We start from the raw sequence: 16853 nt of genomic DNA, 5'->3' as shown, positions 1-16853 counted from the left end.
GGGATTCATAAATGTAAATAGTTCTTTTTCAATGTTTATCCAGGGAGTTTCTGCCGGATTGCTAGCATCTTTGCCATTTTGCCATACTGACTCTATTGCTCTCTCTATAGGTTTTCTAGTACGCCTATACCGCCACCCCTTCCTTTGTTGCTGTTAGAAGGTAACAAGCCCTGGTGTCGGGGGGGATAGGTGGCAAGTTAAGAGGTCTGCATCTCTTGAGTGAGACTTCAGAACAACGTGCTTGCTGTTGAGTTGTTTGGGCTTTTAAACGAGCCAGGTTAGATGAGATCTCAGCATAGGTGCTGATCCTGAGATTCAGAAGCTGGGCCTGGAAGCTGTATTCAAGCTGAAGAGAGCTAGTATGAACAGTATTCATCCCTCCTATATGATTTTGGGGGTGTCTTCCATGATTGTGAGGTGGGCTCGCTCTTTGGCAGTGGTTGACTTCCAACTGGCTTGAATGCCTTATTTACAGAGGTGGAAAAGGGACTGTTTTTTTTCCTCTGGTTTATGTCATAACATATAACTCTCGTGAGACTTCATCTCCCTTTACATGAAAAAAACATCTCTACAAGGAAAAACTACATGAAAAGTCAGTGTTCCTGACATAATTTAAAATGTTTCCTTTTGTAGGTTTTAATCATCAACTGCACCCAAAGCAGTGCTGCTGTACTGATTATATCAGACATAAGAAGTTTTAAGGACAAAAGTAAAGAAACAATTTCCTTATCATCTGGTTTCCTGAGATTTCTTTACTCCTGTGACGTGCCCRTCTTAAAAAGCAAACATACTGGAACAGCAAGGCACAAGAAGTATTTATATCTCTGTAGCTGGTCAAGGTAAACCCTATAGGGAGTGTTGACCTCAGTTAGCTACGTCATCTGATATTTGTTGGGCTGTTACACGGGATAGCTGGCTATCTAGAATCAACCAGCAGTATAAAAATGCCGCTCACCAGTGAAAAGAGCCTGTCCAGTTAACTCAGCATGTGTTACTTCAGCATTTACACTACTGCACTGCCTGAAAACCCTACTGTCAGAGGAGGAGTTACTGCTTAGTTTTGCGCTTGCCAGGGTTTCATGATATGTGGTTCTCAGCAGGGCATCGGTGGGCTGGGTGCTGATGTCCCATGTTGTGCTTAGTGTCCTGCCCTGGTCTTTAAAGCATAGTGTCTCCGTAACTCACTTAYTCATAAAGCCTTGGGAACCTTCCTAGAAGGGCACTGACAAAAAATCATGTAACGTGTTTGGTTTCCGTTAACTAAGGTACTTTGTCCATAATTTCAGTTTTGAGGGCTTTCTGTTTCTGCTCCAGTAAGAACTAGTGATGCTGGGAAAGGGCTGACTGTAGGCTATATGCAGCATTTAGTATAAGCCTTTAGGGCTTTCATTCCACCTGAGTAATAGGTTGAAGAAGGATCCTGGCAGCTGCCCATGTGCAAAGGGCTCAGTCCCACTGGATCTGTATGCTGGAGTATATTCTTGAAGGAGCASTGACAGGAGGCAGGTATGATTCCCCAAGGGTTGACTTTTTGCTTCAGGAGCAGAGCAAAGGAAGAGATGCAGGATAATGAAGAAACAGTGTAGGAGAATATTTCTTTTGGCCCACAGGACAGGAGTGTCCTTGGTTAAAGAAGCTCTTTGACAGGAATATTCAGCTTCAGTCAGCTATTTCCTCTAAGAACATCTGAGACGGAGATGATGATGATGGTTTGGGTGATAGTAGGCCGAAAGAAGAGTGCAAACAAACTGCAAACTACATGCACAAATGCCTGCTTGTCACTTCCTGCGGATGGAGTAAGAAGCCTAAGCAAGATAATATGTTTTCATTGTTTTTCACTCAAGTGGGCCTGGATAGATAGTGTGGAGCAGGGGTTATCTGCTTGCATTACAGAGTGTTTCATATCTTTCTAAGCTCACCTCTCTTCCTATCCAAGTTTGCATGGAACATTTCCCCTTCCGGTAATTGTGACGGATCCTTCCTTTCAAGTAATGATTATTACTTACATGAAGAAGTAATATCGGTGCATATTTTCTATAGAAATCTGCTGATATGCTTTTGCATTTGGAAACAACRGAAGGCAGCGTGTGGCACCTTCACTTGCTCCGCAAGTCGGTGTCACGCAAGTCATGCGCTGTGACTTGCGACTGGGACATGAGCTACCCTTTTCTGGGCTTCAGTATCTTTTGATACGGGCTGCATGGCTGATACGTACCGGTTTGTGTTATGTAAGACAGCCTGMGCGATGCAGCCAGGCAGGAGATCGCCGAGAGACGTAAAAAATGATAGCCTGCAGTTGCCTTCTTCAGGTGGCACGTCCGAACAGGAGGGATGTCCATGGTGGCGAGTATGGAATGCAGACTGGCACCGCGCGGGGAAATTCCCCTCTGACAGACACCGGRGCCGTGCTGGCGGGTGATAGGAAGCCTGGGGGCGCACGAAGAAGGCAGGCTGCGGGCTGTGTCAATGAGCCGAGACGAGCGGCTGGAGGAGCAGCACTCGAGGTCTGCTTTATGTCATCTRAACGATCCGTGCCGAAAGTGAAAAGTGCAGCTATTCACTTTGAGGCAGAATCAACAGCTTCTGCCACAAAGTGTTTCCCCACTAATTTAACGGCCAAACTCTTCCTCCCAGCTAGTTTTCGATATCCCGAGGCACYGCGATTATTACGACGTTTGCACGCTCCAGCTCCGAACCGCTGCTTGTGAGTACCCCTGAGTCAGCAGCCTCGCAGGTCACGCTAACCCTGCTCTTCCCCCGTACCGATTTGATCAGCCAGCAGAGTTTATTGCGTGCAGCTGAAAGCCTTCAACCTCTTCTGTTCGTGGAAGGAGAAGAGTAATGTGCGATCCGCACACTGGCACCACGTGGGGTCCGCTCAGCGCCCGGCTGCTTCAGCTCACCCCYGCAGCGCTGTGTTGTACGTGTTCTTTCCCAAGCGTCGCCCAGCCCCGCTCAGCCATCACAGCACAGGCCTGGAGGGAAAGAAGTTAGAAAGGTGAACTGCAGTGAGTCTTAGCAGAATATAAGGAGAATCCCCAAGCCAAAGGCACTCCCCATTCTCATGATAGAGAGGCCAGGGAGCTGGTTTCAGAAAGACTTACAGAGATTTTATGAAAAATTCCCTGTGAATAATGTAATTAGGTCATGCTGCAGGCTTTTCAGTTTTACGTTTTAATCATAAAAATAYCTTTTATCGCTGCTTAACCATTTCAGACGTGTGCCAACACATGGCATGTGCACTGTGTAACAAACATGCTGCTTCAACTTATTTATAGGCTTAGAGGTAGTGTTTTGAACTCTGCCTCCGCAGGGTTTGGCAGTGAATCCTATGACACTTGCATGATGGGAAGAATTGTTGCCAAGTTGGGTAACTTCTGACAAGTATAAACACAGCTCTGCTTTCTGTAAACTAGATTTCAAATCATATTGCTGTTCCTGATGAAGAGGCAGTGCTGACATTTAAATACGCTGTCTTTCTGATTAGCTGTTAAACCTCTGTGCTGGTTTGCGTTGAGTAAGCTTGTAAAGAACGTAGAGCAAGAGAGCAGCAAACACCATGGGATGGGATGGGATGGGATGGGATGGGATGGGATGGGATGGGATGGGATGGGATGGGAGCCCCAGGAGCTTTATCACGAGTAGAGCCCAGATTTGTTGTTTTTAAGGTTTCTGAGGATCATTACCACTGAAAGATCTGTGTTAGCCAATGTGAAATAGGTTTCCTGAGATCAGAACAGGTTTGCCTGCCCAGTCCTCCATGGACTCATGTTTACCCCAGACTGGCATTGCAGATGTACCGAGTAGCACATTTGTAGGCAGGTTCAAGAGAAGCCAGAACGTTACTGTACACAATGACCTTTGCTTTCTTTCCTAATGAAGACATACCCAGGCTAGGATTTGTGTGTGCTGGGAGGGTAGTAAGTGAAGGAAAACTCTTCTGGTATTAAGCTGCACTGGAGTGTTACGATTCCTGTRTAACACCTTTCTGTAATGCCATTCAGATCAAAGTTATGCCGGAGATAAAATCCTTGCCTGTAAAACCTGGAATATTAAATTCACCAAATTCAGTCCTGAAGTATGATTCCCCATCATACTCCGTGGGGAATAAACCTGGATTTAGCCCATTTTGTTGTGCAGGTTTCACTGGCAGGGCTGATTTGGTAATAGCAGCACTTCTCCGACAGCTGCGATCGGAAAAGTTGCAGTGTATCTTCCAGATCAAGGCAATCGCATGATTCAGTTACGCAGACTGCCAGGCTGGGATCCAAGAAACCCAGGTCCTGGCTGAGCTCTGCCAGTGATTTTTGATTGATCAGCTCATCCTTTGTCTTTCCATCTAAAGTGTTTATATCATAAGTTTGGGGGAGATACCAGCTCTCTGATTATGTGCTTGGAGAGTATCTAATGTCTCGGTAGGCAGCATTGTTTCAGGGTTTTTTTGTCCCTGTAATTGAGTACAATAGCATAAATGTATTTCCTGTGTGAGGTAGAACGCTCTCAAAATACCTGTGTTCATAAAACTGGGTATCATTTTTTTGCACCTCTAATTTGAACTGCTGTAAAACGCAATTACACTGCTGTTAGGAAGTAGAGGGGCTTCATGAAAAAACTTGTCCAGAAGCATGGAGAAAGAGGAGCAAGGAGGTGAGAGTAGTTTCAGTGGCCAAAAGGAAAACCCTTTCCTGCAGATCTAGATATGCCAAGGACTGGGAGCAGTTCTGCCTTAATGGCTAAAGCCTACCCCTCTGTGATTTGCAATATAACTTCCTTTTTGTTAAGTCTCATCCTCCTCTTGAACAAATACTAGCAAAAGCTCTGAAGCTTTGTTATTTTCCCTTACCTTTTCCCATCCAAAACCCTTCTAAACAATTATATTGGGATTAACTATGATGTTACTATGTAGAACCCAAGTTTTATCTTCCTTACAGGAATCTTTTTCATAGTTTCCCTGTGAAGAGGAGGCTCTTTTGAAGAGTCCAAGCTGATGGATGCAGTTATTAGAATGATTTTTCTTCTGTCTGGGCTACATTATCCTTACTAGTAGCCTTTTCATCTGAATAATACAGCCGTTTTTCAATTTATGAAGAATATAGCTCTGGCTAAATTTTGCAATAGCGCATTTGTATATACCCGTCTCTCTGTGCACTGCTGCTGCTGAAAAACTCTAATCTAATTTTATTTCTAGTTTGACAGTTTTCTTTCATCTTGTTTTTTGTTCTGATTGTTTTTTTCTTTTGCTTTAAAGCAGAGCTGATGATGGACGTTTGATTTCTGCAGCGTCGTGCCTGCTCGCAGAGATGACGTTCTCCACCTGCACAGCACGTAGCCCAAGCCACAGGACCGCTGCGTTTCACAGGATGCGTAAGAGGAYGATGGAAGTGGGCTTCAGCTGAGGCAGCATTAGCCTCCAGGTGAGGGCATTCCTCCACCCCAAAGCTCTGGCGCACGTGATCATCAAAAAAGAAATGGGCACGGCTGGGTGTGTGCAGGAGAGAGATGCGTCTCCGAAGAGGCGAGTCTGAGCCTTGACGTGTTATCAAGGCGCTTAGCAACTGCGTAGCCCTCTYTCTGGTATCCTGCCATTAGGCAAGACTGGTAGGACTGGGTCCCCCTGTACTCCCTATTATACAATAAATGCTAGGTATRAACATTTTTGCCCAAGGACAGGGCAGATCTCTTTAAATAATCTCTCCTTCCTATGTTTGGCTAATTTATTTCATTAGGAGCTGCCTAGTCCCGTGGAGTTTTTTGTTCCAGTTTCCTCTGTGAAGGATAGGTGCTCCAGGATGTCTCCTGAAAAGGAGACATAAATGTTTTTAAAATAGTGCTAGTCATTGAATGAGCTGAAAGATGTTATTTGGCATCCAGAGTTGCTCTGGCCCGTCTTTACCGGATATTCATTTACCCTGTGCTCCAGGCTGCTGATGAGCTGAGGAGGACAAGGTGTTTCTGCTGTGCCTAGGGGGAGACAGGAGAAGACTGTGATAAATGAGGTTGGAAAAAGCTTGAACGGGAGAACGTGACTGGGCAGAGTAGAAGAGCCATATGTACAGCGTCCAGTTAATTCTGATTTTTAATCTTAACTTCTTAGATAACAGRTGAGATTAACAATGGAATTTGGACCAGAAGTGCCATGTAACACACTGATTGCTTGGAATATCCAGCCATATCTGTTGTAAGAGAATTAAATAAGCTGATCCACTTCATTTCTTGCTGATTCATCTGGCCTAGGTAAGGGAAAGCTGTGCTCTCGAGAGGATCTGGGGCATGGGATTATGTGTTCTTTAGTTAATATTGCAGAAACTCTGAGAAAGGGATGAGATTTCAGTAAATACGAGAGCAGATAGTGCACACAAACAAGTTCTTTCGCTTGCACATGTTGCTATTTCAGAGGGCTGATTCATGAAGGCAGGAAGGGAGACCATACGAACTGGCGCAGAGCAGCCCGTGACCCACGTTCACCTGGTTGCAGTTGTGGACTGGCATTTCTATTCCCCGTTCGGTCGATCGCCTTTTCAAGCTTGCAGTGCAGGCTCCACGTGCCCGTTTCTATCTGTAGGCAGAAACTGTGCAAAATGAGAGAATCCAATCAAGCTGTCCTGCACGGGCTTGGCAAACCGTGCAGGTGTCACAGGGYGAAGGGCTGCAGCTGCCCGACAGCGATTAGGAAGCTCTGTCCGTGTTTGTTTGAAGCTGTTGTTTAACAGCTTCGGCTTGAGCAGAATATTCCGTTGCCAGCGTTGCCTGGTCTGTGTGCAGTGCAAATCTATCCATGGCCTCCTGCTGATGAGGTTCTGCAAGTGGCATCTGCTCRCGGATGCCAATGCCAAGACTAGCATAGAAAGGACAGCACACATTTTAGCAATACATCAAAGCAATATTTTGAACTTTGAAGGCGGTACATTCAAAAAGAGAGAATGATGGAGAGGAACTAACTGAGATCCAGATTCTGGGAGGGGGTTGGGTTTCTTTCCCTGACCTCATTTTATAGTTCCCAGTAGTTGAGAGCATGCCATGGCTTGCTCCACTCAGGACCAGTGGAGTGTGGTGTGAACATCTCTCCTGGGAAATGACTGCGAAGCCATTGCAGCGGAGTCATGTGCCAGTAGGAGGGTCCCTGCTGTGCGAAGCCCTGCTAGTTGATGCATTTCAGAGATGGGGTGGCCCCTGTCTCCCTCTGACACCACGGAGCAGATACAGCTACCTGATGGTCTGCCAGCCTGCTGTGTCCACCACGTGGGGTCACGAGAAGGGGAAAGGGCGCTGGGCTAGGCTGCGTGCTTGGGGCAAGAGAGGCCCAGCTGCAGCACAACTTGGGGGAAAAAATGATGCTGAGAGTGTCCCATCCCAAGCATGGTCTGCTTTTTCAGAACTTCTCTTTCAAAATTACCATGAGCAGAGTTTTTCTTTGGGGCCGGCTTTGAGCCTGCTGTAAACAAGTTGCCAAACTTCCAGTTACRTTCCATCTCCTTTCCCCTAGATTTGAATGGTTTTCTGTGGCCCACAGAAGTGATATAAAAATAATTCCTGTATTTTTCTACATCATTGAAGTATGTTCTTTTGGTCATAGTAACTTGGGACTTGSGGTCTGCTGCTGCTCTTCTGTGTGCAGTAAGAACCACGCTCACACTGATGATTTTGGTACCAGTATCAGAAGGGCTTTTCTTTTTTTGAAATAATTTTGTCKTGTTTGGAAAGGTTGATTAAGAGTTTGCCCAGATTTCCTGGGTAGGATTTCTGTGAATAGCAAATGAACTAATCCATTTGGATTTTACCAAAGATTTTTACATCAAATGGCTTTAAAATATATTTAAAATGTTTATTTAAAATCCAAGACAAATGATTTTAACAAACTGTCTCAAGATAGAAGAAACTGACTTTTGGAGTAACTGTATTATCCATTCTTTGTATTGCAGTAGCACCTGGAGAACACTATTGTGCTAGATGCGGTACAAACGTACAACAGAGATGGTCCCTGCCCATGTGAGCTTACAGCCTTCAGCCTAGCCTTTGCATCGTCCTACTGCTGGATTACCCACGCGTTCGTTCTCCTTACACACGTCTGCCATCCAAGCTCTCTCGGGGCAAGGAGTTCAAACCCGCAGGTTTGATTTCCTCATTACCTCCAAAAGAGAAAAGATCAGGTAGGAGGGAAGTTTCACACAGCTGAACAACTTACCCTTTCCTGATGCRTATTTCTCAAACTGACTGAGTCTTCATGTGCTGTAGATACCAAGCCTGTGGCCGAGCCATGTGAGCTTCCTGAGATCACTGTTGCTCCTCAAAGAGCTGTAGTTTCCTTGTTCCCAGTGTCCTCAGGGAGACAGAGGTGTTTGGATAAAAGGAAGCCTTTTCAGTGGTTTTTATATTCTTTTTTTTTTTTTTAAGTCTTTTAATTTTTCATTCTCATTTGGTACCTTCCCACAGTTGCTACAGTATAGAGCAAGGGGAAAGGATATGGTAAAAAGCAAACCTGACATCACACATGTACACTGTCAATCATCAAAGTATCAAAAACAAAGCTTGCAAAGCTTGCAAGACCACAAACTTGTATAAATGTGGAAAAAAAAAAGGACACTGACTAAACACATCAGGCCATATTGTCCCTTTGGGCAGCTGTAACTTAGGGTGGAAGATAAACTCCACTATGTTTTGAGCTGGTATCTTGGGGTCACTGTCCCATCTTTTTCCCTCCGCCTCTCTCAGCTCTCAGGTGTAGCTAATTTGTTTTCTTTAACTCACAGAGCCTTAGAGAGACAGATCCAGAGAGGGATGAACTTAAGTTGGTTCATGCATGCTAAAGTTGTGGGGTCCTAAGGGCAAGAGAAGAAGCCAAAGGATAATTTCCTTAGACCTATCTGTTCGCATCCCTCAGTAGCACGGACTGGCTCCTACAGGCAGAGGAGGTGATGGGATCCTGTGAATGAAGAGGAAGGAACAACCTCTCTGTCTATGCTTGCTATTTTTTTTCACAGATACCTTTTGCTCATTGTCTTTTCTGTTCTCAAAAGAGCAGGGGAGCTCTGCTGTACTTGTTTGCAGGGGGTGTGGAAGGAATAGGGTGTGAGAAGTAAACCCACAGCAAAAATCTAATTGAGAATAACAAACGTGTAAGTCTGAGAAAGAGAGAAGAGAGRTCTGGACCTTGGCAAAGAGAAAAAAGCTAAATTGTGATTCCCAGTGTGTGCTAGAACTTAGTTTTGGTTGAAGCCATATGGCTTGTGAATAGTACTGGTAGAAGCAGAGCAACTAGCAGTTTGAAACTATTAGAGAGAAAGAGCAGCTCTTCCTACTGAGGTGCTTGTAATTTCTTATCCCCCCAGAAATAAATAAATAAATATGCTGAAGCTGTGTGTCACTGGTGCAGCTCAGTAGAGCGGTCTCTGAACCCCAGTCAAGGAGACATCGTTCCTACCCTGCATCTCGCAAGGCAATGGCAATGTCAGAGAACAGCACTTTGAAAACACAAGCCAAATACAAAGTGCTCTCAGACCAAATTCCTCTGGCTGCAAGTAAAGTCAGTTTTCTGATTACTTGGTTGTAAAGGTTTTACCACGAAGTTCCTTTTGAGACAAGGAGGATGGAAAAAAATTGGATGAGTGCTCCTTGGCCCAAGCTCAATATCCAGAATCTCTGATTCGAGCTGTCAGGAAGGAAGGGCTCCTTCCAAAAAGTCTCCAATCCAGTACCTGTGGCACAGCAAGCATCTCTGGGAGATGTACAAGCTGCTACCTATGCACTTTGAGGTTACAATGCCCAGCCCCCATATAACCAAGGAAAACAGAAAATATCCTATGCACTGTAGAGGTGGGCCCAGATGCTGTTGTCTGCATCCCAACTACCCCAGAAGTCTGGGGGAGCTTGGATGTGGACTCTTGTGCAACCCGTTATGGGGATAGGTTCAAGCAAGTGCTGTTTGGATGTGAAACCAAGTCCAAATTCCCACAGATTTTTGGCTGCCATTTGGCTGGGAGCCTTTATTCTACCTCTAATTCCACAAAAGAAAAAGAAACAAAAACCAGTAAAAGATGCTTTTAAAATACCATGAGGAGAGAAACTGCCATGGAAATAAATAGCAAAAATGTAACAATGTTAACATTTCTGGKGTCACAGCGACTCTGAAATTCAAGTAGTGTGCACATGCCTATAGCACTTTCTYACAGCCACTACTGGCGCGGCCTGAGGTTCAGAGCTCAGATTGTGTCCCACTGTTCACCGAAACAACCAACTACTCCCTGGTGCTGGAATGGATTTAGAGAGAAAGGGAGAGGAAAGATGGATGCARTCTCTTAATCAGGTCTTTACTGTGTCCAGCTGATGCCGCGCTTTAGCGGGACAAAAACACATCAAAGTTCTCTTACTTCTGTCCCTCTGACTGTCGTGCCTGAGACATAACGGCCATGCCTCAGAGTTGGAAAGGGTATTGCTTCAAATAGTCCCCCATCCGCCTGGGCAGAGGGAGCTGGTCCACTTCAGCTGTTGACTTGTTAATCCGTAGCCGGCAGAGGTGTTGTAGAGTGGGGATGCTGTCTTTGCGGCTGAGCGGCCGGATGAGTTTCAAGTGTACTGCAGCTGCTGCCATCTCTTTCTGCATGGGAGGTAGAGGAGACGGAGGTGGGTAAGGAGCCTCGTTCTTGCTTTCCATTGTGCAGGACATGACATAATGCTGGATGAGACTGACCACATCTGGGAAGGCCAGGATGCGAGGTTTGGACAAGTAGTTTGAGTCCAGCCGGAACTTGCTGTCAGTGTATTCAATGCGCACATTCGTGGGACCTCGATTTGTCTTGACAGAGAGTGTGAACAGGTAGCTGGGGTGGGTGCTGTCCCGTACCAGAAAGGTGCCCTCAGGCATCTTTTGGAGATGCTGCTTGGCCTCACTGGCAGTGATAGATCCCCAGTACCAACCTGGAAAAGCAACCCAAAAATAACTTTTTAGGGAAATAATGTATCAAAGAATTGGCAGCATTTTTAGGGGAGTCTTGAAGCCCACTGAGTACAGGACCTGGGCTTTATAAGGCCCTCAAAAAAGAAGGCAATATCAAGTTTTAAAGGTTTTCTACCTGTTTTCATCATTGCTCTGATAGACTTGGGATGGGGAAGACTACTTTAGTAGCTATTGGATTTACAGACAAAGAGGAACCTTTTCTCACTTCTTTTTTTTGATTTAGCCATAAAAGACAAATCATTTACATATGCTGGTAATAAGTTACTTCACAATATAAGTGCTGAGTTTGTAGACACTGAAAAATCCAGATTGCATCAATAGCAGTCAGTTGTGACTGTGCTAGAACTGGGTTCCTATCTGAAGTGAGATTTGGAGATTCTTGTTGGTTCTTGATTGCAGAGTTGGCCCCCTGCTCCCTGTAGCCTCCTGACTCACAACTTTATGCTAAAAGTTAGAGCCTTACCAGATTCTCGCAGATAGGAGAAGGTTTTTGCAATGCAGAGAAGGTCTTCTTCAGGGTCTCGTGTCTGAGGTGGGTTGCTGTCTGGAAGAGGCACTGCAAAGGCAGGTGCAGGCTCTTCCTGGAAGGCTGTTACTGGGAGAGGCTGCATGATTTGCTCTGACAAATCCACTGCAATGCCCCTGAGTGACAGTCTCCTGATCTTCTCGTCCACCAGCGAAGGATGAGGTCTGAAACAAAAGGCATACTGTGCTATTTTTCCTTGCCTTGAAAGAGGTTGCGACATCTGTACAGCACATGCTACATTGTGCTACAATGTTATGTTCTATAAACAGACCCTTGATATAATTGTATTTCAAATAGAGACATAGGCAAGGGGGAAAAATTACACAGCTAAAGATGAGTCTTCAGAAACAGTGAGAGACGAGTGGCCTTTTTCACTTTGGAAAAAATGGGGCTATCTTGGAATTTAGCTCAATCATAAGCCTGACCTTTTTAGATGTTGCCCTTTAACACGTAGTTTCAGAGGCAGTAAGGATCACAACGACATTCCAGCTTCGCTTATGTCATTATGAAGTTGGAGCATTTCTTTTTCTGTCAGTGGGTTAGTCATTTACRGCAATATAATTAGGAGCAGGCTCAGGAACAGCTTGGGTTTTATCCTACCTGCATTCTACTGACAACTGACCTGATCTTAAACGTGCCTGTTGAGACTGAGGGTGGGCTGATCTTGTAGTTGAATAACAGGAATTCTTGTTTTAGCCAGCCCTCTGAAACCCTAGCATTCAAGGGCACAAAGGACATCTCAGTGCAACTGTAATCTCCTAATATTTGGTGTTTGTAGCAGTAAGAAGCTCTGCCTGTATAGGGCTACTGTGAACATTATTCRCTCTATGACCTAAAGAGAACATTCTTGTAACCATTCAGCATCTAAGTGCAAAGTTTTAGGTAGCCTGGGGCTCTTGGGGGCTGTGGGTGCCCCTTCTCCATGGCACGGAGTTTCCTTTAGCAAGGCAGGGCTCCCATGGGAGGAYGGATGTTGGGGGCAAGCTCCTGAGCAAAGACATGAGTCTCTGTTGTTTCTTCTAGGCTCTTTGCCTTCGTATGCCCTGTATGTGGCATACGTGACTATGTCCTGTGTTATTCCCCCCACATCCACTTGCTTGCCTGAGAGGTTCTTTCAGGCACTCAAAATCAGAGGAATGAGTTTCCAGGGAAATACAACACAGTGCTCAACATGGGACTGTCTGATGGTCGAACGACCAGTTGGAGCTGATGGTGATTACAGGGGCAGGAGCCACCTCCTCCCCCACCACTAAAAAAAGCAAAAGGAGACTAAAGTCACAGGCGTTTCTCTTCCAGTCTCCCTCCTTCTGTGTTTTATATAAGCAGTGACACTTTATGGACATATGTAAATGCATTGCAAAGTGTTCTTCGTCTCATCATAGTTGCGTTCTGTCCCCATCAAGCAGCTGAGTCTCAAATTCGGGACTGTGAGCCAGGAGGAGGAATTTGTGAGAAGAATAGACTAGAGAGAACTTGAAAATGACCTCAGAATGATTTAAGAGTGAGAGACACAATCAGTTCCATGAATCTGCATTTCTAATAAAGCCACAGAGGTTTGGAGTAAGGCTTCTGTAAAGCCACTGGTAAATTTGAATCTACAAAAAGATACTTCTCGCCCACGTAATACAAGGCAAAACCCCATCATTCCACATGTATTTAGAAAAGAACATTCTTTTTCCATACGTCAAATCATTTATCAGAAGAAAGAGATCTATTTGGCAAGCATGGCATTTGATTCTCATTTATTAATTTCTATTTATGGCTAGAAAGCCAAACCGACTACATCTGATTGCTGGCCTTATCTTCACCAGGCACACTTGGTCACCGGCTTTCGCAGAAGAGTGGCTCTGAATACACTCTTTCACATGGAAACTACTGTTGGGAAGCTTTAAATTCTCTTTTAAGTCTTACTTGAGCTAAGTTTATAGGTGCTGAGGGCTGAGTTTTTAAAAGACATTTAGATGTCTACCTCCTCACRTGACTGCCTGCACAAATCTCTAGCTGTCTGCCATCTTGGGGAAAGGAGATTCCTGATTCTCCATTTCCCTCCGTTCTGAGCAGGCAGGACTATAAACCAGATCCTCCCTTGTACTAAACCTAGTGTAATAGTTGGTGCCTTCCAAAGGAGGTGTTACAGAAGACTGTTGACTGTCTGTTGAGGTGCAAATGACTGTGCTAGGTGTTAAAACCATAAAATCAGTCCTGCACCATCTACTGCCCGTTCTCTCCCCATRTAATTGTAGTCCAAATTCCAAATCCCTCTGAACTTTTTTCTCCTGGAAAAAAATGTTTTTTACCCTTTGGGAAAAACCTTCAACATAAAGAAATCTTCTTGTTCCTAGCATGGAACTTGGGGGGGGTTGTTTGTTTTTGTTTTATTTACCTGYTTTTGAGAGGAAGCTTAAGAATTGGCTGAGACTGGGAAGGGACAGGAGAGCGAGCAAGCTACAGGGGGAAATATGCTCCCATTCTAGAGCAGAATGTTGTTAACTTCAAGGTCTGAATCACTTCACAGTTTGTTCCTCCAAGACACATCAACTATTTGAAATTTTAAATGTTTTTTTCCTAGAGCCCCTGTGGGTCTCTGTGAAGCAAAACCCATGTTCTTGAGGAGCCCGAGGTTCCCACCATGCTCACTCACTGCCTTACGCTCTCTGCCACCTGAAATCAAGGGGAGCCCAAACCCCATGCAGGTCTAGTGGAGAGTCTTCCACAGCACCAAGGGRAGGATCATCCTTATACTCAAGTTATTTTTCTTCTTTACACCTGCTCTGGKTCCCTCTCTCCCCCTGCAAAAAGTCCTAGTGTAGCTGCACTCCTTAAGGAGTGCAGCGAAGCAGCGTAGGGGGATTAACAATTCCTGTAGACCAGGAGGTGATGGTGTCCTGGATGGCTTCCTAAGCAGGTTGATGGAAAAAAAAAGAGCACCCGCTGTGACCGGAGAGCACCTCCAAGCACAGGAAAGAGAGAAGCTGGAGGCTGACATGGCATTTATGAAGATGAGGATGGCCAGAACAAAAGAACATAAGCAAGAGGGATATGAGGAGTTTGTTGGGCTAAGGATGTGTAGAAAAGGAAGATTGACATGCAAAAGTCAGCCCTTTAGCAGGGGTGAAGAAAGTATTTGAAAATAATGAGAGCTCCTAAGAAGGAAAGTGGAGGAAACCTGCGGAGGGTCAGAACTGAACGGAATAATATGTTAGTAAAACTGCTCTGATGGGGAAGAGAACAAACAGAAAATTGGGCACGTTTAGCTGGGAGGCTGCGTGGACTYGAGAGAAACAGCAGCAGGATTTCCCAGTGCGTTGGCAATTAGTGTTTCAAAAAGCTTTGRAAAGCCAAGAAAATCCAAGAAAGTAGATGTGTCTGGTATCACTCACACTAAATGATAGCAGTTCCACACTGTTACACAGTTATTAAATGATACCCAGTTACTTTGCTGATAAGCCAAGCTCTGCGCCRCGGTACAAACAGTGCAATAAGAAGTGTTCAGAGCTGCTCTCCCATCAACCCAAACAGAATAGGAGGGACAGCGTGGAGCACAGGAGATGTAAAATCCTGGAGGATAATGAAAACTGAGCAGTGAATGGTCATGAAGAAGATAGYAGATGTCTGCACATCTGGCTGCCCAACAGTGAAGGAAGGTGGTAGCTCTGGTGTCTTAGCGTGGGAGGAGAACATCAGATACGAGTCTCCCCCAGCCGAAGTTGAAAACTAAATTTCCTTTGCTGTGGCTATAGGAACTGCCAGCAGTAGAGTGAAAACAAGAGCAAAACTGAGCAAAGGAAAACCCACTTGAGTAGCTGGAAAGTATGGGTAAGCGTGAGCTCCGCTCGTCACTGGAGCAGATTGCTGGAGGAAATGGTAAAAATCCCCGCGCTTTAGTCATTTAAAGCAGACATGGCAAATGCGGCGCTTCTAAGGAAAGCCCGCTGAGGGYAGGAGGGGATGTTAATACTCGCATCATGGCTCAGACCGAAACCAACGTGGGATTACAGTGATGCTTCCCAAACATGCAGCATGTGTAGAAACGCGGGATGCGTTCCTGCAGAGCGGGTATTTGCTCATGTTCATGACCCAGGATGTGGTGAACTGACCGTGCAGGCACCGAGCGCTCGCACCGCTACAGGAGAAAAGACACACTTCGGTGTCTATTTGACCAAACAAATATTTCTGGGATGTAACTTCTGTGATAATACAATTTCTGTATCTGCACCCTGTAGCTTTCAGTCCTGTAATGCGCTGTATATGRGTGTGCCTGTACATAGGTGCATACATTTCATCTTAGGCATAAAAGCAACAGAGAAGCAACATATATAGCCTAACTATTTACTTTAAAATAGACAGGAACATTTGAACTCTTGGGAATTTTTCTCCCCGCGAGTAGTTTGTTTCCGCCGGGACATCAGAGCGCCCTGCCGTCTCCTCTCCGCGTCCCCCCTCCGGGCTGGACACCGCGTCCCAGCTTTTGCCTTAGCTGGCTTGGACACCGCGAAGGGCCTTCAACACCGGGTAGCTTTTCAGCTACGGGAGTTTGGGCCACAGCCTCCCCCCCGAGCGGCCGCGGCACTTTGCGAACAGGCAGGACCTTACCCCTGAACGCAGAGGATCATGTCACTCCCGGACCAAGGGAAGAGCATCAAGTCTTCCAGAAGGTGGGCAAACGGGTCCTCCTCCTCCTCTTCTTTTCTTTCTTTCTTTTTTTTTTTTCCCGGGCCTTGCTTGCCTCCTTTCCCCCCTCCCCGCCCCTGGCCCGGGGCTCACGGTGCGAGCGGGCCGGGGCCGGCGGCCGCGGCGCTCCGGGCCGGGCTGCGCGGGCGCGCTCGCGGGAGAGCGCGCTCTTGTTCTGCCTCCCAGAAACCGAAGTTAGCAAAAAATAGGAAACAGAGAAAAGGGAAACTGCATGTACGTAAAAGAGGAACTAGTCCTCCAGCAGAGCAGTCTCTTAGAAAAAAAAAAAAAGAAAAATATTCAGAGCGGGCTGAAGTAATAAATAATAGCAATAAATAATATCGCCCCGAGCGCGCGGGAGGGGAGAGCCGGGAGAGCAGCACCGTGCGGTTCCGCTGCCTCCAGAAGTAATGAAGCTCTGAGGGGAAAGAGGAAAAAAAAAAAAAGAAAAAAAAACCCACCTACTAAGTAATCTTTTGTTTGCCCCTTTTAATCTGTTCCAGGAAGTGAGGGATTCCTGGAATCGCATTGTAGTCACATCACTCTTCCGATATCAGCCACACACACGCACCGAAAGGGGAGGGGGGGGAAAGGAGAAAAAAAAAAAGTATAAATAGATGCGGCGCCAAGGGGCGCCGCGGTGCCAGCCCGGCCGCTCCGGGGGCTCCCGCCCCCCGGGGGCTGCGGCGCTGCTGCTGTTGCTGC

The 16853-nt window shown here is 45.9% G+C and overlaps 1 protein-coding gene and 1 long non-coding RNA gene across 2 annotated transcripts; one reads left to right on the top strand and one right to left on the bottom strand.

Annotated features, from left to right (window-relative positions):
* Positions 1-2263: 2263 nt before the first annotated feature.
* LOC146592130 (uncharacterized) lies at positions 2264-7995 on the top strand. The gene is made up of 4 exons (XR_014896673.1): positions 2264-2998; positions 5249-5414; positions 6095-6234; positions 7920-7995. It is a non-coding gene; the product is annotated as an uncharacterized LOC146592130 (long non-coding RNA).
* Positions 7811-16847, bottom strand: CISH (cytokine inducible SH2 containing protein). The gene is made up of 3 exons (XM_085311606.1): positions 16071-16847; positions 11415-11641; positions 7811-10911 (listed from the first exon to the last, which is right to left on the bottom strand). The coding sequence occupies exons 1-3, from the start codon at positions 16115-16117 to the stop codon at positions 10409-10411; spliced, it is 777 nt and encodes a 258-aa protein (XP_085167732.1). The 5' UTR covers positions 16118-16847; the 3' UTR covers positions 7811-10408.
* Between the last annotated feature and the right edge of the window lie 6 nt (positions 16848-16853).

Source organism: Rhea americana, unplaced genomic scaffold (assembly GCF_003343005.1).
Source record: "Rhea americana isolate MKP2758 unplaced genomic scaffold, rheAme1 scaffold_345, whole genome shotgun sequence".
Lineage (NCBI taxonomy): Eukaryota > Metazoa > Chordata > Aves > Rheiformes > Rheidae > Rhea > Rhea americana.
Note: the sequence above shows the minus strand (reverse complement) of the source record. Positions and strands in the feature narration are given on the sequence as shown.

What these genes read in the sequence shown, in the direction of transcription:
- CISH (XM_085311606.1), bottom strand. Translation starts at nt 16,117, where the DNA reads ATGCTCTTCCCTTGGTCCGGGAGTGACATGATCCTCTGCGTTCAGGG. An exon ending in ATGATCCTCTGCGTTCAGGG is followed by an intron (nt 11,642 to 16,070) that starts GTAAGGTCCTGC and finishes CTTTTGTTTCAG; the next exon opens with ACCTCATCCTTCGCTGGTGG. An exon ending in CTCCTATCTGCGAGAATCTG is followed by an intron (nt 10,912 to 11,414) that starts GTAAGGCTCTAA and finishes TTGCTTTTCCAG; the next exon opens with GTTGGTACTGGGGATCTATC.